The sequence below is a fragment of the Protopterus annectens genome, chromosome 8.part1, assembly GCF_019279795.1.
Source record: "Protopterus annectens isolate FY-2018-M chromosome 8.part1, PAN1.0, whole genome shotgun sequence".
NCBI lineage: Eukaryota > Metazoa > Chordata > Ceratodontiformes > Protopteridae > Protopterus > Protopterus annectens.
In genome coordinates, this window is record NC_056742.1 from 137,496,359 (window position 1) to 137,517,726 (window position 21,368).

At 39.9% G+C, this 21,368-nt stretch overlaps 1 protein-coding gene across 1 annotated transcript in view; it reads right to left on the reverse strand.

Moving 5' to 3' along the window:
* The window catches only part of PSMD7 (proteasome 26S subunit, non-ATPase 7), a 718,833-nt gene that overhangs the window by 646,520 nt on the left and 50,945 nt on the right, over positions 1 to 21,368 (reverse strand). Inside the window, exon 2 of the mRNA XM_044081778.1 lies at positions 14,612 to 14,703. Within this exon, the coding sequence (XP_043937713.1) occupies positions 14,612 to 14,703 (92 nt within the window). The remainder of the gene's footprint in view (positions 1 to 14,611; positions 14,704 to 21,368) is intronic.

Below are 21,368 nucleotides of genomic sequence, written 5' to 3' on the forward strand. Positions count from 1 at the left end.
ATAGAGTCATCCACATGGCAGACAAGCACTCCAGTGACTATTGTTCCCCTCTAGCCAGTGGAACACATCACGGTCAACCTGTGAGATTCTCCATACTAATGATGTCTCCACTTTGCTAATAGTTAAGCTGCCAGGCCATACACACTTAAGAGTTTCCACAAATATCACACTCATCTTACTTCAAAAGACAAACATTACAAGAGAGATCCAGATCATGTGAAAACAAACTGAAACATCAACGGAATAAACCTTCCAATGCATCTGAAAAATTACATCCAAAGGGAGATAAAGCAATTCTGATGAATGTATTGGCAAATGTTTTTGAATTTCTTTTTTACCCAGTTCTTCAAAACTCTAGCCTCAATCTGTGCACTTGCCATCATTCCTTTTGGAGTTTCTTTAAGGGTATACACTAACCTATTAGGTATATGCTTCTGATCAACATTACCAACTTCTTCAAAATCACCTTTCCATCTTTGTATCCCATTCTACTTTGCCAAATTTCATATACATGCCTTTAGTAAGTAATGCTCCAAATATCATTTGAGAGTCAGAGGACTGTTCTTGATTCAATGAGAGTTTCTTCTATACAAGATGTGTCAAAAGACCTTTCATGGCCTGCAATATTAGCTGGCTGCAAAAGTGGCAATACTGACTGCTGTGACTTGTATAGCTTGACAAGCTCAGCCTAAGACTTCACTGCATGTCCGAAACTCAGAGGGTTGATAAGAACAATAATCCCAACCCTAGGTCGAAAGACAGCATGCCAAGTACTGGAATAACAGAGAAAACCTCACTGAATGCTGAAATTTCCTACCACTCTGGAGCCAGGATCAATCTCCAACTTGGTTGGGAAGGAGGGCAAGTTCTGACAGTTGGTAATGTTAGTATCTGACATTCCGACTGTAGGTGTGCAGGGTTTGCACAGCTCAACTTGACTTTCAGAGTCTCAATCATGTAACTGTAAACCATTTCAGATGTACGCTGCACCCTTTTTTATGCCTTCAAATCTGAGTTTTGAACTATGAGAGTGATGCTACTACCTTAATGCAGCATGTGGAGCTGCCTTATCTAGATCAAACTCTTCATTATTCATTTCAAATTTCTCCATCCTATTTTTATTTCCCTTGAGTTTTCTGTAATGACTTCAGCAAGTATTTCACCTCACCACTCTTATTTTTACAAAAGTACTGAGCCTAGATTATGGTCTACTTGGGTCTTTGATCAATGGGCTGATTCATAGAGCTGTCTTGTCACTATGATAGTTACCAGTGATGGAGGCCTTCCCGAAGTACTCTATTGTGCATTTCCTGGCATTTAGTTTTAGTCCATGACTCTGGCAATATTTACTTGTCTGTGCCAGACATTTCTGGAGAGCACTAGTATTGGTGGGGGATTCTAGGACTGCTCCTAATCTCCAATAATCTGCAAATTTGATCAGCCAGAAGCCCCTGATGTTGGCCATGACTTCAGAGAAATGCTAAAAAAGTAGCGGTTCCAGGACAGATCCCTGCGGGACTCTACTGGTGACTGTCCCCTCTGTAGAGGTTGACTTCTCCAATACTAGCTTCCTGTTTCCCAGTCTGTAATCCATCTTTATATCTACCAGATGACATAAGGGTTTTATACATAAATCTCTTCAGTTTTGTCACCAACGCCCAAGTAGGGTACTGCATCAAATGCCTTTGTAGGTCAAGATAAGCAGTCAGAACCATTCTGCCCTCGTCCCTTGCTTTGGGGACCTTCTCAAATAAGTCTACCAGGCTGAGTAGGCATGACCTGCCCTTGACTAAACCAAACTGTGTTGGGGGTCCAGTGTCTGGAGGTTTCCTATGTCACTATTGATCATTTCCATAATAATTCTTACCATGGTTCTGCATATGACACTAGTGAGATTTGTAGGTCTGTAGTTCCCAGTGTCCGTACACAGCCAGCCTTTGTGAAGAGGGTGACTGCTGCTGTTCTCCATTCATGAGGCACACAGCCTGGTTGGTGGCTATATTTGATTCACTTTCCTCAGGGGAGGCTAGGTGGGTGGGGGTGATCATTTTTTTGATCTACCAGCAGTCGAAGAAATAGCTGGCCAAGAGCTGAATATATATCCAAAGGTTCTTAACTAGTTACTAGGCCTGCATACCAGGAGATCATGGAGGAGCCTAGTTTAAATTCAGATTTGCCGTCAAGCACAGTCTGGTTAAATGACTTGCTTAAGTTCACACTCACCTTCATATTTTGAAAGCTTTCAATTCTTGATCTGTATTGTTGGATCCTCAGTGCTATTTACAGTATTTAGTATCCCATAAGGGCTGTTCTAGGTCACATTGTTAAAGAACCTGGCACTTTCAAGCTATATCGTATTTCTTGGGAGTTTTTGGTACTCATTATTGTCGATTTGCATCCTCTATTTTTGTTTACAAGTGGATGGTTTGAATTGTGATATTTTATCACCGTATGGCATTTCATCAGGCCTGTTTATGATTAAATGCACCAGATTTTTGTATAATTAGGTGACTGTGGTACCGTATTAAGTATCATCCATTTCAGTTTACTTATTAGTACATGGTTATTATCCAGCTGCATTATCTGGATGCGTCACAGTTACTTGATTTATGTTCAAGACTCATTATTAACATTGATGTAGAATGGTGCGATATCTAAATCGGCATTAGTTTTTATTATCTTTATGTTCACTACCATGACTGAGGTTTCAGATTCATAATCCAGACTGGTCAGGATTTACAATTGTGCATTACTGGGACCTGTTCTAGTTTTTTATTATCTTTATTTTCATCACGTTTTACAAGCCCAATTATACTTGGGTGTGGTACCCCCTTTTTGGCATCCATACAATTTGACATCAGTATTTTGGACCGATTGTTTTCTCAGGTGTGTCAGTACTTTTAGCAACACTATCAATATATTAACAGCATGGATTTGGACAAGATCCTATCTGGATTATGTGCAGATAGGGAGGACATTAGTGTGTTTGGTATTGGTTCCTCAATAGACAGTAATCCATCTGAGTCTGGACAACAACTACTCCAAGATAGTGATTTGGCTTTTCATTCCCCAACCAAGGGTTTAAAAAATCTTATATCTAATATTTGGCACCTCAAATTGTTTTGTGCCTATCTGAGTAAAAATATTGCTCCCAGGGGCCTAAGGGTCCGGCTACAACCTCTAGTAGGTAGACCAGAAGACAGATTAAATCAGGAATGGAAAGAAGCTCTTCAGAAGGCATCCATGTTATTTGTTAATATATTGACCCAGTATTATGGCAGGATGGTAGATACTAACCTCAATGAGGTTAGCATAATGTGCCAGGAATGTAAAAAGTTTGAGTCTCTTCCTACATTCCAACAATCTATTAAGAAATTGTCTAAGGAATTGACAAACCATGAGAAAATAACCAAAGAAAAAAAAATTAAAAAATTCAATAGGGATAGCTTAGACTATCAAAGAGGACGCCCATTTGAGGTACAAAGGACTGTCAGATTTGTGGATGCTGATCAGGGGTCCACACCTGTTAGGACGAGGAAAAGATCTAGGTCTATTTTAAAAACTAGAGACAGGTCCAATACTAGCACATTAGGGGAAGATTCCTCATTTACTGATAATGATAGTACCAGACATAAGGAATCACCCAATCGTAAAAGACCCAACACTACTGTCCCTTTAGAAATGGCACCAGGCGTCGAGGTGGACGCAAACACAGTCACAAAACACAACTCCCTGGAGGGATTCATACAGAATTTCTTAACATAACTAATTGTGAATATCAAATCCACAAAAGCAGCCAAAAAGAACACTAAATCGCAAAACAAACTCCAAAAGTAAAAAGTGTTGACAGACACAGCACAAAGGTAAAGCCAGGATTTATTCCAGACACGAATCACTCCAAAATTCCACCACACGTGAGCGCTTTCATCTCCTAACAACGGATATTTCTTCAGACTGGTGGTGAAGCAAAAGCAATACACTTGTATATCATTCTAAAATCAATTAAAACATCAACAAACATAATTAACCCATAAATTGGAATTAGTTAATTAAAAAGACAAGAATACTAAAGCTAATGCTTAAGCCCCTTTCTTTTTAGATACATAATGAATTCTTCTCTATTGTTTAGTCCAGGGTAAAAATATGCATTTAATCTGACTTGCCAGCAGTATTCAAGCCAACCCAACTCTTCTTCAATGTTAATGTTTATAACTTTGGGGTGAATTGCATCAATAACTAAGCATTTAAAATTATTTTTGCATTTGCTATCTATATAATGTTTAGCCACTGCATTTTTTGCATCCCCTCTACCTATTGCATAGTGATGCTTATATATCCTTCTATATAATTCTCTACTTGTTCTGCCAATATAGAAGCACATGCATTCTAAACATACTAATAAATAAACTACATTTTTGGACTTGCAAGTAAATTTGCCCGGAACCTTAACTATAGTTTTTCCTAATAATATTTCATTACTTTTCGTGTATAAAAATTGACAATAATTACAATTGAAACATTTAAACATGCCTTTTCTTTCTTCCATTACCTTACATTTATTTAACTTGGTTTGAAAATAATCTTTAAAATTCTTAGCTCTCTTCTGCACAAATCTGGGTTCATCTCCTAGTTTCTGTAGGAGATCCTTATTACCTTTGAAGATGGCCCAATTATTTCTAATGATGTTCTTCATCTCATAAGAATCAATGCTATTTTGTACTGCTAAAGCTGTCGTGAAGTCCATACTATGTTCTGTATGGGCTTCATCTATCATCACATTGTTTCTTTTAAGAACTTCTTCATTCATAATTTTATTTAACATATGTTCAGGATATCCTGTATTACTCATCTTTTTACAAAAACTATTTGCTTCTTTATAAAAAATGTTTTCATCGTTTGTTAGACTACTAATTCTACTGATCTGGCCTTTAACAATATTCCATTTTGTCTTCTTAGGATGTAAACTCGAGTAATGTAAGTACATATTATTTTGGCACTCTTTTTTATAAATCTTTGAAACTAATCTTCCATCCTTCTTATAAATAGCGAGATCCAAAAAAATGATTTTTTTCTTTACTATAAGTATGAGTACATTTGATATATGAACAGATATTATTAATATAATTTAAGAATGCTTCTAGTTCTTCCACAGAACCGTTCCAAATTATAAGAATGTCATCAATAAATCTCAGCATTTTTGTGACATTCTTTGCAAAAGTTCCAAAAATATTGGCTATCTCCCATCCTTGCATAAATAAATTGGCATAGCTGGGTGCTAAGGCTGCACCCATAGCCACCCGAAATGTTTTAAATCTGTCTGATGTAACATTGTCTGATGAACAGGAACAACTTTTGAATAAAGGACTTGGATTTGTACCCAGGTTTTTTTTCAGATGAATATCAAATTGTTAAAGATATCACCAGTTTCTGTCGTAATCTTAACCTTAAATTGTTTTTTGATGACAGGGAGCCTCAAAGATCTACTGAATTCAGATTTCTCAAATCTGAATTTCAGCCCCCTATGAATAAACATGTTTCTATTTTCATGCAATCTGTACTCCGAGATCTACATTTTCAACATAAGAAATATACCATACTTGGTCACAATCTATCACCGCCAGAAACAACAGCTCTACAACAATTACGCAATAATCACAATATTGTAATTTTACCAGCTGACAAGGGGAGAGCAGTGGTGGTTATGAACATGAGACACTATCTTAGTGAGGGCAGATCACAACTTTCTGACACTAGATGCTACATGCATATGGATGTGGACCCTACTCCAGTCTTCAAAAAGGAGATAGATTCCTTTTTGCATTTACCTGAGGAGGAAGGCATTATTAGCAGGACTAGTGTTTTGCACCTCACTGTTCAGGATCCACAAAAACAGTGGATAACAAATTTTATACCTTCTCCCCAAAATTCATAAATCGCTTTCCAATCCACCAGGTAGACCTATTGTTTCGGGAATCGGTTCCTTGACGGAACCATTATCCATGTTTTTTAACCAACATCTTAAACCTCTATTGAGCTTGGTCAGGGCAAGATTACAAGACACGACAACCATTATCCATGTTTTTTACCCAACATCTTAAACCTCTATTGAGCTTGGTCAGGGCAAGATTACAAGACACGACACATCATTCAGGACACACAGTTGGAACCTACATGGCTTATGTGTTCATTAGATGTCAAAGTCTTATATACAAGTATTCCACACTGGGCGGGATTACAGGCACTACAATATTGGTTGGACCGTTCTGCCCTATATTCTCCAGGATTTAATACACTACTAATTTGTATGACTGAACATGTATTAAATAAAAACATCTTTTACTTTCAAGGGGAATGTTTTTGGCAGGTCCAGGGTCCGCCATGGGAGCCTCTTTTGCTCCCATTTATGCCGATATTTTCATGGCTTTTTTTGAAGAATGCATGATTTATGAACCGTTACACAACATATATCTTGTGGAAATTGATATGTGGCGTAGATTGCTGGATGGTGTGGCGGGCGGATGCTACACATCTGCAGGAATTTGTGGAATATCTTAATGGCAACATTTGGGGAATTGAATTTACGGTCACATACAATTTACAATTCATTAATTTTTTGGATGTTACTGTCACCAGGAACACCGATCACACTTTGAATACCAAGACCTTTTGCAAATATCCCCAATACAATACCTTACTGCATGCTTCTAGTATGCATCCATGCCACACCATCCGCAACATACCCAAGTCTCATTTCATGCGGATGAAACGCACCAACTCCACACATATGGAATATGAGAAAGCCAGTCTGATTTGTTAACAGAGGCTATAAACAACAAGACATAGCTAGGGCTTGGGATTGGTCCACCAGTATTGATAGAGACATCTTACTACAATACAAGACTCAGCATAGTGATCCAACTTCATCTTCTATAAGGTTTGTGACAACCTATGGTAGAAACCATAATGCAATCAAGGGCATTATCAACAGACATTGGAACATCCTATTGGCTAATGACCAGCTGAGACAACTTTTGGGATCTCAGTGCCAGTTCAGCTATAGAAGAGGAAAAACATTACGTTCATTGTTCTCTCATTTCAAACATAAGGAAAGTGGAGGGGGGCAATATATAAACAGTTAACTATGTCTGGGGACGAACTGTTAGGAACCTTTCCCTGCAGTCACTGTGGTTCTTGTAAACAGGTTCGTAAATTTAAACAATCCACTCGTCAGAATACTAGTAAAGTGTATGACTGTAAAATATTTGGTAATTGTAGTAGTAGCTGGGTGGTATATTTAGCTACTTGTCATTGTTCGGCCTTTTATGTTGGTCAAACGTCCAGACCACTTAGAACACGTATCAATGAACACAGTAGTGACATCAAGAATAAAAAAGATCATAATGCCCTATTTCGTCACACACACTGAAGCATCCACATGCTCAATTCACATTTATGATTATCGACAGGATCATAGGTGATCGGAATAATTCAAGGATGGCACAGCATTTTACATCATAAAGAAAAATACTGGATCACTACATTGGGAGCACTGTTCCCACCAGGTCTGAATGATCATTTATAATCATTGATATTATTTGTAATGTATGATTTATTGCTGATGCCACATGTTTCAATGTAACAATTCACTATTGTATTTATGTATTTCAGGCTCCAGTGGGATACCTTATTCGACGTCCTTTTATCTAGAACTACATGTTTATCATTATTAACCACAACTTTTCATGATGAACATATGCCTATGGCGTTTATGTATGCATTTATTATGTTTCATAATGTTTTATCATCATTATTTATGCTCATTATACAATTTGTTAGTTTATCACGTCACTACCATTTATTGGTGTAACAATTACTGTATGTGGTTTTGGAATCCTGTTCTAGCCATGTATTTATTGTTAGTTTAGTGGATTGTTGCATTATTATTTCATTCTTTGCATATTTGCATACATCACTATTTTTGGATTAATTATTTATGTTGCTATTGTTGATCCTATGGATTCACGCTGCTATACCAACCTTTTCTTTGATATCTTTAATAGTATTTTATACTTGAAACTGAAACTTTGGGTGTGGGATCCTTCCACTTTTTACATTGATAGGTTTGTGTTTCTCATTGGTTGGGCATGCTTATAAATATTCATGAAGTATTGCCTCTGTTTTTTTGTCTTGTATCACTGAAGGCATTTATTTGCTGAAACCGGTCTGACTATTAAAGTTATGAATTTTCAGTAACTTATTGCGTGTTTTTGTTGTTTTGCTCCATTTCACGTATCTGCTGGCCAACAGTGTTTTTATGGTTTATTCTGGCTGCGCAGTACCTACGTGCATAGCATAGTGTTAGGTTGCTCAAGTTCACACAATAGGCAACTAGGGGCTGAAGGAACTGAGCCCTATAATCCACAGATTACATCTTACAGCCTTAACCCTCTGAGCTAACTGCCAGATAACTTCTGTTTCTTTCTCGACTCCATGCAGCATGGAATGACTCAACCATAAATACTGCAAATCCATTCTGGCCATGGTGACTCTGGATCCTTTCTTCTCTGCACAGTCAGCCCTTTAGTAATACCACTTTTCTACCATTTCATGCTTTTCATTTATTGTACAAAACTGTTCCTGTAGTGCTCTTTAAATTCAGTCCGAACAGCTTCAGTTAAAACTTTCATCTCACCCTCACAAATGTAATCCTAAAATAACGATGTTCCCGACTGCCTTACTTCTGCAGCAAGCAAATTATAACCAGGGACAGAAAGATAATTGGGTACTAACCTAACGCAAGCTGATGTTGACTGTAGCTACAAGCACTACATAAATAATTTTGTCATCGGACCACAATCTAATGAGTTTTCACAGAAGCATCCACCAGCTTTTATGTGCAACATTGTTTCTGTTAGCGTCTGTCTTTCTAGGAGTCTATTCTTTCCTAGACTCTGTGCATGCCACAGTAACAGTTATTATATAGTTCTTTGCCCTATCTATAATTACATCATTATAGAATTCGCCTCCACTTTCACTAACTTCTAAGGTGGACCATGCTTGACTATCCAACAGTGAATAAGCTACAAAATCTCATGGTTTCTCTGTGTTCATAACGCTATCAGCACTGAAATGTGTATACTGATCAATGATATCAAAGGCACCAAGTACCAGTTTCAAGTTAAAAAAATAAATAAATAAATACACAGCAACTGTCCCACTACCCTCAGAATGTGCTTAAGGGCCAATGTTCACGTCCACTATATTTAGGCAGGTAGCACAGTACTCCATCTCTTTCAAGACAAACACATTCATTTCCTTCTTCCTGACCTGCCAAGCAGCTTCTGTACTCTTTTGTCAGAAACACGTCCAAAATGAAGACACATTATTTTCTTCAAACCTTCTGCTTCTCCTCCTCAGTCAAGTTCTCTGAAACTGTGACAACACTGTTTTCAAAATGACACTCACTAAGGTCTTTATTTAGACTAACAAAACAAAAATGTCCAGAGCTTGTGAATTAAACAGCCATTGGCCGTTTAAACATAAGTGTTTTCCCCCATTTTATAAAGGCAGGCCTGTATATCAGAACCACCAAGTAATCTAATAAATCTCCATGGCTACCAGCAGTTGTCCAAATTCCAACTAGATGTGATAAAAATCTAAAAGGGAACCATCCTTGACTGGGTCCTAACTAACAACCCCACATTGTACCCTCACACAGGCAGTCAGGCAGTCTCCCAGACACCTTAAGTGACCACAACATAATATACTTTATACGTAGTAGAACAAGCATATCCAAAACCACTAACTATATATCCACTAGAAACACAAAAAAATTCTCTCCTGAGGTCCTCAACACTCTACTCTGTAACTGTGACTGGACCCCCCCTAAAAACCCTCCCACTTGACCAGGCTGTAGCATATTTCAACAAAACATTTCTACAAACACCTAGACACTGTCGCTCCATTGCGCAAAATCAAGATTAGAACCTCTACAAACCCCTGGCTCAGTAAAGAAACCAAACAAATCCTCAAGTCCAGAGACACTGCCTGGCTTTACTATAAAAAAAAAAAAAGAAACACAAAGCCTAACTAAGTACCAAGAACTGCGCAACCGTGCAAAAACTGCATTCGGCTGGACAAAAAATCCTACTACACAACATTACAAACTAAATACCAACACAACCCGCAAAAATTTTGGAAAAATGTAAACCAGCTACTAAAATCCACCCAAAAGGCTACCCCCAAACCAATCACTCCTGACACTAAAGTTCCCATCACTCCCACTTTGTGAACTCAATTCTATCCTTAGTATCATAGGACAGTTCCTTCCTCACTATCCCCCCCAACACAAATAACACTAATATAAGCTTTACCCTCAAAACAGTTTCCACCACTTCAATCAAAAGCATGCTCTCCAAACTAAAAACCTCATCAACAGCACCGACCTACTCCCCAGCTATTTCTTGAAACTCACAGCAGATGCTATTGCTATCCCAGTCTCCACTCTCATAAACAGATCAAATTGTTGAAAACTATGTGCCCAAACTCTGGAAAATATACTATGTTACGCCCATACATAAAGGCGGGACCTCCTCTGAACTTAATAACTACAGACCCATTGCTTTACTCTCCCCTCTGGCCAAAATCCTAGAAAAATGCATCCATACCCAGATGCTAAACTATCTCCAAGACAGAAACATCCTGTCACCTACCCAGCATGGTTTCAGACCTGCCCATAGTACCACTACAGCCCTCCTCCCTCCTCTGCTTCACAGACACAGTAAAATGTCTCAAAAATGAAGGCCTACACGTGTCAACTCTTTTTCTGGATATGTCCAAAGCATTTGACACAGTCTCACACCAAATCCTGCTAAACAAACTAAACCAATATCATCTATCAAATTCCACTCTTACCTGGTTAAAAAGCTACTTAACTGACAGGTACCAAGCTGGGAAAAGGGGAAATTCTCTCTCTCAGCTGCCCATAACTATAGGAGTCCCACAGGGTTCTATCTTAGGACCACTACTATTCACAGTCTTCACAAATGACCTCCATACCTCCACACAGCATGCATCTATAATTCAGTATGCAGATGACACTACCTTAATCTGTGCTGCACAAAACATTTCCACCCTCCTGCAAACAACTCAACTAGCATTCTCTGACGTTGAAAACTACCTTACCAAAGCCCAACTTATCCTCAATCCAAAGAAAACTCAGCTTATGATTATAACCAGTTCTAACAAAAACACTAACAGTCAATTCACTATCTACTCCACTAATGCTACTCCAATTGCTCCAGTGGCACAGGCTAAGCTATTGGGAATAACCATAGCCTCCCACCTAAAATATGATAGTCATCTCAACTTAACTATTAAAAAAGTACATGCCAAACTGGGGTCGCTCTACCGTATCAAACCATTTCTTACCAACAACACAACATCAGCCATTGCTCGCTCCCAACTTCTATCCACCCTACTATATGCATCTCCCATTCTGACTAATCTTAACAAAACTGAACTAAGCAAAATGGAAGCCTGCTATAACAGAATTGCCCGCTTTGCTGCAAATTGCTCATATAGAACTCATCACTGTACTGCTTTGAGACCGCTCCACTGGCTTGAACTGCCCAACCTCCTAAACTACAATCCGCTCTGCCTCTGTCATTCTATTACCTCCCCAATAAGTGTCCTGCCCTCAAAAACCTAGTACAACATCACTCAGCCAAAAGGCCTCTTAAATCATCAAGCAACCTACTACTACTAGAAGTCAATAGCTTTGGAGATGCACTATACAGTAGTTCAGTGGCTAAAAAATGAAACTCTGTCCCTACAAGCATTCAAAACACATCATCCAAAGCCTCCTTTAAAGACCTCATCAGGCAACATCTCAAGGAAAGTTGGCAGTGCCATGATTGCTCCCCAGGCTAGTGAAAGCAGATAACACATACATAAAACCTAGTACAACATCACTCAGCCCAAAGGCCTCTTAAATCATCAAGCAACCTACTACTACTAGAAGTCAATAGCTTTGGAGATGCACTATACAGTAGTTCAGTGGCTAAAAAATGAAACTCTGTCCCTACAAGCATTCAAAACACATCATCCAAAGCCTCCTTTAAAGACCTCATCAGGCAACATCTCAAGGAAAGTTGGCAGTGCCATGATTGCTCCCCAGGCTAGTGAAAGCGGATAACACATACATACAAAATCTAGAGCACTTGATAATAGTTTTCAATCTTACTCACAAACACTGGCTAATCTACAATGTATGTACTGTACCTGTGTACTATGTATGTATTCTACCTATGTTCCAAATTTCAGCTGTACACCACAAATCTATTAATTACCTTTATTTTTAAAATTAATATTTTTTGTTTGTTCTCTCCACTGTAACTGTTTATGTGCCGCATACCACTGTAAAAACATGTCTCCTGTAATTTGCGTGTATACTGATCATGTCTAAATAACTAAGTGTGTCGGTAATTTATCTTTGTGGAGCTTTCCTCCCCAGGCCTCTGCGGAAAAAGGGCCTTTTCGGCTCAGACACTCCCGGTTAACAAATGTAAAATAAAATAAAATAAATTTCCTCTTCTTTTCAGGACGTCTTACTCAAACATATCTCAAATGAACTACTTCTGTTTAAATATTACACTTTTGGTTGGTTTCCTACTACTAGGTTTGAGTTTTCAATTCTCTTTTCTACCTCACTCTGACTCAATTTACTGTAAAATTCGCTAACAATTTTTCTCCATAAATGGCACATAAAAATGCAGTATCAAGTTCAAGTTTAATGAAAATATATTTTTTAAAATGTTGGCATTTTCTTGTTAACAATACACCATCAGCAGAGCATTTTTCACTACATATCTGGCATTTCAGACATAACTGTTTTAATTTCTTTACATCCATTACCTTAACAGCTGGCTTGGAGTGTGAACAGACTGTGCATGAGATACAAAAGTAGAGTTTCAGCTCGTCTTTTTGAACGTCTTTGTGTGCGCATGATAGAAAGGAGATTATGAATTAATTTTGCAAGTTGACTTTGTACAGGACAACTTTACAGTGTCTCTGAAACCACATCTGAAAGTCCGAGTCAACTGTTGATTTCAGGGTGTATATCATTACTTGTTTTTGGTGATATAATGCTGTTTTTAGGCTCTGAGAAAAGGAAAAGTACTTTAAGTGATTGTTAGGGATCTCTCAGAATTGGAGGAAAACAGAAATTTTGAAATATGTTAATTAGGTATGCATGCTACCTGAAGAATGGTAATGGTTTGTGATTTTAGCTATTTTATGGGGTTTACAAAGTGCTCGATTTAACAATTTCCATATACATATTCTCCAAAAAAGTTTTAATAGATCTCAACATTAATGTTTTTTTAAAGTATATTCCAGTTTTATGTATTTGTGTTCAATGATTACCTACTGAAGATAGATCTTGTTCTCTTACACTTGTATAGTAAATTAGATAATACAGACTTTATTGTTAGGTTCACACACTAGGTTAAGTGCCTTTGTGGGCTATTTTAAGCCTAGCCAATTACCCCATCTGAGAATCAAACCCTGTATGTTCTCTCTAAGGTAAACACCTTAATTATTATGCCAACAACCCACTTCTACTGCCTGAATAAGTTACCCCATTTACACAGTCTAATTATTTGGGGTATTCTTTTAATGTGGATTCTGAGTTCCCTTAAAACATATATTCTGTTATGCCTTGCACAGATTCTTTGAAATTATGGTTTAAAAATATATCCAGTAGAAGTACAGAATACTATAAAATAAACCTATGATTAATGAGCCCTCCCCTCATGAAACCAAAAAAGTTCAAAGTGTATATTAAGTGGATTATCACAACAAACATGTTTTCCCCCCATCTACCTTTTTAAACACAGGCTTCAGGAGAAAAGTACTTGATCCATGGCACACAAGGATAAAAGCCCCGACTAACCCAGACAACTCAGGGTTAACAACTGACCTGAATGCTGAAGAAGCCAACAAGGGGAGGGTGAAAGTGAGTGGCCAATGTGGGTTTTATCACTTACAATGTTGACATCTGCAGGAGTATGGTATGCAACACTACACAAAGGATGTGTAGTTAGCTTTACCAGACATTTGAAGAGTGTGTCTGCTATGCAAGGCAAAATCAAGCAAGCACTTACTGAGATAAAGGTGTATAGGTCAGCCATCTAAGTAAGAAATAGGGTTTAACAGTAAAATGCTCCTTACCTCTGCATCACTACTGATAAAGCCTTGTGGGGCAGGGCAACTGGTAGTTCTGTAGCCGGAGGATCTATTAGGAATTAAAACTGTTCATCCTGGATCACCTGCACAGTCCCATTCTGGGGTATCCAGCTAGATTCTCAAAATGCCAGATGAAGATGCATCCCAACCCGGAGACAGAACAGACAGCCAACAACGAAAGTCATAAACCAGCCCATTTGAATGACTGTCCCCCACTGGTCTTTTCTCACTGTCAGTTGGAGGCTCTACCACTGGGTCCAGAATAAATGGGCTAAACACCTATGTAGGCAGGCAGAAAAAAATGCAAAAAACTAGAGGAAAAAAAAGACATCTTTGCATTGCTACAAAAAGAAGGTATGCCTACCTGCAAAGCTGTTAGACACATCAAGTAGCTTCTTGTGCCAAGAGCCAAGCAACACACCAACCACTCGTTTCTGATTACCAATTTTTCCAATTCTAAAAAAAAAAAAAAAATAATAATGAATGTTAGTATTACTAAGCAGCTGTGGCAGACAAGCTAAATAAAAGAAAACAAGCAACATTTATTTTAAATACAGTTATCCAAATTGTGTTCAGTATACAAATATTTAATGGAGATGTGCACAAAATAATTTTAGCAATAACATTCTCCTTTATTGACATATACTGCACTTACAAAATAACTTTGTTATCAAATCACTTGCAAATTAATATTTCTTACTAGAAACATATAAGCCACTATGAAAATACAACACACTGTAAAACCAAAATGAGTAAAGATGGAACATGGGCTGTTTGAGTTGTCAAACACTGCATGCAAACAAACCAAACAGGGTTGGGAGGGTAGCCTATTGGTTAAGGTGTTTGTCTTACAAACACACGGTGCAGGGTTTGAGTCTCATAAGGTATAATTGGCTAGGCTTAAATGTCTCACAAGGGCAGTTAGCTTAATACTAACCTATGAAACTTGTGAAGAACATCACAACTCATTACTTGTGATTAAACTTTTTTCCTGTCAAGTCTCTTATTTGCTCAAGTCTATTATAAATAGCATACAAATACTACACTCCAGCACATTAAAATAACCTGTAGAGCTACAACACAGTCTTTTATTGCACACATTACATTCTTTACGTCATACGTATTTGCATTATTGGACCTGTCATTCAAGTCATTCAAGACATTCAAGAAAGGACCCACAGCTACATATCAGAGGGTACACTTTTCAAACAGCTCTCTGCAGCCCACCACGGGATAAAGCACAGTTGTGTACACTTACCACAAATGTAGATGTCAGAGTGTATTCACTGTTGCAGTCATTACATTTGGGTAATCCTGCTGGCAGGTTGCCCTCAGCCGGCCTGAATTCCAAAACCTTAGGTCCTGCGTCGGCTGCTGTCACCCCTTCCCTGACGTCAGGTCGTCAGGGGTATAAAAGAAGCGGCCGACGCCATTTTCTTCAGTTTTTCTTGCCCCAGATGTCAGGTACCCCTTAAGAGGGTAGCCAAATTTTATATATATATATATATATATATATATATATATATATATATATATATAAAAAACAATAAATGCACCAATATAAATTTTACCTTCATCTATAAGAAAATACACCACATAGGTTGTATAAATAAGAGAAGGAAAGATAGGATCCATAGAAAAAAGGGGGATGGTGGGTGGGTAACCTGGACTGCAACAGTGAATACACTCAAACATCTACATTTACGGTAAGTGTACACAACTGTACTATGTTCTTTGTGTTTCACTGCTGCAGTCATTACATTTGGGTAGAGTCCCAAAGTAATGGTTGGGAGGCTGGAGCTAAACAGCATTAGGAGCGGCTATGAGTCCCTGCAGAACTGCAGTGGCAAAGCCTGCTCTGGATTTAGAGTAGAATGGCAGATTTTAATGCTTTGTAAAGGTGTGCACTGAACTTCAAGTCGCCGCCTCTAAAATGTCTCTGGTTGGAACTCCTCTAAGAAAAGCTGCTAAAGTGGCTGCAGCTCTGGTGGAATGTGACCTAATGCCCTTGGGCACTGGTTTGCCATGGTGTGAATAGCATAAATTATGCAGTGGCCTATCCACTTTGAGATAGTCTGCTTTGAAATAGCCTTTCCTTGTGATCCTGCAGCATATGCCACTAGTAATTGCTCTGTCTTCCTGAAAGCTTTGGTCCTGTCCAAGTAGAATCTAAGCGGTCTGTGTACGCCCAAAGAACACAGAATTCTCTCCCCCTTGTTCTGTGGATTTGGATAAAAATTTGGCAGATGAACAGTTTGGTTAAGAGCCACACTGGACATCACTTTAGGCATAAATGTTGGGTTTGTTCTCAGAGAGACCCTGTCTGGATAAAAAATGATAAAAGGCTCCACAGCCATGAGCGCCTGTAGCTCTGAAACTCATCTTGCGGAAGTAATTGCTAGGAGCAGAGCTGTTTTCCAAGATAAAAACTTTATATCAACAATAGCCGCTGGCTCAAAAGGAGGCAGGGTGAGCTTTTCCAAGACAAAGTTGAGGTCATCTCCTTGGAGGCCTTAAATTTTTTGCTCCTCTGAGGTACTGCTTTAATAAAGGGTGAGAAAAAATTGGTGGCTCTGTATTGTAATGAGCCGAAATGGCAGCGGCATGAATTTTAATCGATGAAAAGACCTTTGTCCAGCATCTCATTTAAGTATTGCAAAATCGGAGGAATATTTGGTACAGTTGTATCAGTTCCTTGTGCCTGGGTTCCAAGCACAGAATCTCTTCCATTTTCCATCATAAGACTTTCTTGTACTAGGCCTTCTGGCTTCCAGAATGACATCCATCACAGCTTTGCTGAGAGGTGTTTTTTGTATGACTACATTATCCGCCATGCTTCCAGGTTTAATGTTCTAAGTCGGCTGTGCAGGATCTGATTGTTTTGCTGGGACAGTAGGCGAGGTAATTGAGGTAAGGTCCAAGCTGGGTAACGAGACAAGTCCCTTAGGATTGGATGCCAGTACTGGTGGGCCAGTCTGGGGCAATCAGTATCATCTTTGGTTTCTCCTGTCTGACCTTTAGGAGTACCTTGGGGAGGAGAGGCAGTGGAGGGAAGGCATATACTGATAGGTTCAAGCTGAAAGATAAGGCATCCACTTTCCATGCTTGTCTGTGGTAAGTCCATGTGCAGAATCTTTTTAGTTGGCAGTTGTGAGGGGAGGCAAATAGATCTATGTCCAGCCATCCCCATTTCCCTGTTATCATGCTGAAGACTTGTGGATCCAGCTGCCACTCGTGGGGATCCATGAGGTTTCTGCTTTGTTCATCTGCCACAGTATTTTCCTTTCCTGGCAGGAATTGTGCCTGCAAATGTACTTGGTAAGTCAAAGCTGTGTCCCACAATGTCATAGCTAGTCTGCAAAGGGGGGGGGGGTAAGAATGTGTGCCCCCCTGCTTGTTTATATACCACATGACCGTGGTGTTGTCCATCTTTATCAGCAGTTGTCCCGGTTGAAGAAGGTCCTTGAAGGCTGTCAGGGCATTTTGTACAGCTAGCATCTCTTTTTGCTTGATATGTAGCTGCAGCTGGTTTGAGGTCCATGCGCCCTGAATGCATCTTCCTGCCATGTGGGCCTCCCAGGCATAATCTGATGCATCCGTTGTTAGCATCTGCCTGGCTGGGGGTAATGTGAATGGCTGTCCCTTGTTCTGGTGACAAGCCTTTGCCCACCATCGAAACTCCTGTTGCAGCCAGAGAATGAGAGTAATCCTTGTTTCCAGGCTGTGGCAATGTTGAGTCCAAACACTCTTTAGGTATCATTGAAGTTTCCTCATATGCAGTCTTGCATATGGAATTAGTAGGATGCCATAAAGCCCAAAGCCTGCAGAATTTTTCTTGCAGATAACTGGGCCTTTGTTGCCAACACTGTGAAATAGATAGTCAGTTGCCTTTGTTTGTCTGGCGTGAGATAAACCATCTGGGCAGTTGTATTCAAGCTTGCACCCAGGAATGTTATATCTTGAGAGGGTACTAATTTTGATTTCTTTTCGTTGACTGTGTACCCTAGGCATGTTAGTAGTCTTTTCACAAATGCCAGATGACGTAGAAGAATGTCCTTGTTCTCTGCTTGAATTACACAGTCGTCCAAGTAAGGGTATATTTGTATTCCTCTGTCTGCAGAATGCAATTACTGGTGCCTGGCACTTTGTAAAGACCCTGGGCGCAGGAGATAAGCCAAAGGGCAGTGCAGAGAATTGGTAATGTATTGAACCAGCCTTGAATCTGAGGTGTCTTCTGCACAACTGTCTGACTGGAACATGCAGGTATGCCTCTTTTAGGTCTAAAGTCACAAGCCAAGCGTTCTTGGCCAACATGGGCAAAAGTTGCTGCAAAGTCAACATTTTGAATTTTGGAATATCCTGGAATGTGTTCAGAATACATAGGTCCAGTATTGGCCTCCAGGCCTTGTCCTGAGTACCAAGAACAGTCTTAAGTAAAATCCTTGTCCCCGCTCTTGCTCTGGTACTTGCTGAATGGCCCCCATTGTCCATGAGGAATGAAACTTGTTTTTGTGCCTTTGCCCATTGAGTTTTTGGCAGATCTGACCAGCCATTGCCTTTGGCAGAGTATGGAAATGGAATTTGTAGCCTTGTGACACTATATTTAGAACCCATTTGTCCTGGGTTATAATGTGCCAATTTTGAGCAAAAAGTGCTAATTTTCCCCCTAAGGGTGCTGCCAGAAAATAACTGCTTGGTGCAGGCAGGGAAAAGTCATTGGGACTGCTTTCTGTATGTTTGTGCTTTATCTTCTCCAGCTTTGGAGGTAGAAGCACCCCATTGTTTTGACCTATAAGAACCTTGCGCCTGGGATCTGTCCCTTTGAGGTCTGTCTGACACATGAAAGGACCAATTTTTTTGTAGGCCAGTGTCTACTAAACCTAGGTGGCTGTACTTGCAAAAACTTTTAGTTATGTACTTACCATAACTTTAGATGTTTGGGATCCATCTCGCCTACATTCAGTACTGATGGGCTCGGAGCCGATCCCTCGGCTCCGACTCGGCACGCTATGCTATAGAGTGAAGCCTCTTATTGGCTGAGCTATTTCTTATCCCAGGATGCACCACCACTAATCCCCCAGATCTTGTTTGTCCACATTCATGCACACATACACAACTTGTTTATATAACATTGCCAGATGTTTCAAGATGAAACAACAGGATTCGGACCTTCTGATATCCTCTGATCTCCAAGGAAGGGGGAAGGAGGGTGGGTTATTGAATGTAGCGAGATGGATCCCAAACATCTAAAGTTATGGTAAGTACATAACTAAAAGATGTTATGTGATCCTATCTCGCCTACATTCAGTACTGATGGGACAGCGTCCCTAGCACCTAAATCCTGGGTGGCTCACTGGAAAACACTCCTGAGCACTGTGGAACCAAATGAAGCTCGTCCTCTAGATGCCACATCCAATTTGTAGTGAGAAATGAAAGTGTGCGGGGAGGACCACGTAGCCGCAGCACAAATGTCACTAATGGCAAGCTTAGAATGGAATGCTATTGAAGTAGCCATAGCTCTTGTAGAGTGAGCTTTGACAGAGGTCGTAAGCTCTTTATTAGAAGAATAAGCTTGAGTAATACAGTCCCTGATCCATTTGGCAATAGTGACCTTTGTGACGGCTTTGCCCAATTTATTGTCCGAAAAGAATACAAACAATTGATCTGTTTTCCTTGTTTGTTTGGTCCTATCTAAATAAAATCGCAATTGCCTGTGGACATCTAATGTGTGGAATATGTATTCCGCTTTGTTAGAATACTTCGGAAAGAAGACTGGAAGTTCTAATGACTGTTGTAGGCAGAAACTGGAACAAACTTTAGGGACAAAGGATGGATTTGGCCTGAGAGATACTCTATCTTTGTGAAAAACCAAGTACGGAGGTTTTACAGATAAAGCTTGAAGCTCTGAAACCCTTCTGGCAGAAGTAATCACCACCAGAAAGGCAGTTTTCCACGATAGAAATTTTAAATCACATGTTGCTGCCGGTTCGAAGGGGGAGGAAGTTAAGGCACGCAACACCACATCGAGATCCCATGGAGGAGCAGGATGAGAAATCGAAGGTTGTAAAAGCGCAGCACCTTTCAAGGTCTTACACAATCTGTTGCTCATTAAAGGTGGGTTTATAGATTCGTGAAAATTGGGAATAGCTGCCAACTGAACCTTGATGGTAGAGACTGAAGAGCCTTGATTGAAAAGGGAAGTTAGAAATTTCAGTACTTCTGATACGGGAATAGTGATGGGATCCAGACCCCGGAGTTGAGCCCAAATAGCAAATCTCTTCCATTTGCTAGAATACAATTTCTTTGTAGCAGACTTGTGGGCCGAGGATAAAATGTGTACAACTTCTGGATCCAAGGTATGATTCCTGACTATAGTCGGAAGAGGAGGAGCCAAGCCGTCAATTTTAAGGTGTGTAGGGACTGGTGGAATAGTCCCGACTGATGAACCAATAGGTCTGGGATCTGATCCAGGAACCATGGACCTTCCAGTGCATATTTCCGAAGATAGGGGAAACATACTTGACGAGGCCAGTAAGGAGCAACTAAGATCATTTTGCTCCCCAAGAGAGACGCCTTTTGGATCACTCTGGGAAGGAGAGGAACTGGAGGAAAAGCATATAGCAAGCCGGTGGGCCACGGATGGGCTAGTGCGTCCATAGGGCTCTCCCCCGGTGCCGGGGTGAGGGAGAAGAACTTTTTGCACTTCGCATTCAGCGGAGTCGCGAAGAGGTCGCAACAAGGAACTCCCCATTTGCTGAAAATCTGATTTACAACCGTAATGTTCAGAGACCACTCGTGTGGAGAGATGATAGTTCTGCTCAGTCGGTCGGCTATCACATTGGACTTGCCCGGGATATGAGTCGCCACTAGAAACGTTTGGTCGACACTGCCCATTCCCAAACTCTCATGGCCTCTCTGCAAAGGGGGTAGGATCTGGTCCCTCCCTGCTTGTTCAGGTACCAGACAACTGACATGTTGTCGGAGTGAACGGCAATTATGCCCTGAGGGAGGTAATCGTGAAGGGCTTGTAGGGACAGAAGCACCGCCCTCATTTCTAAGATGTTGATATGAAGTAGGGTCTCCTCCGAATGCCATTTGCCTTGGACTGACCTTCCCAGGGA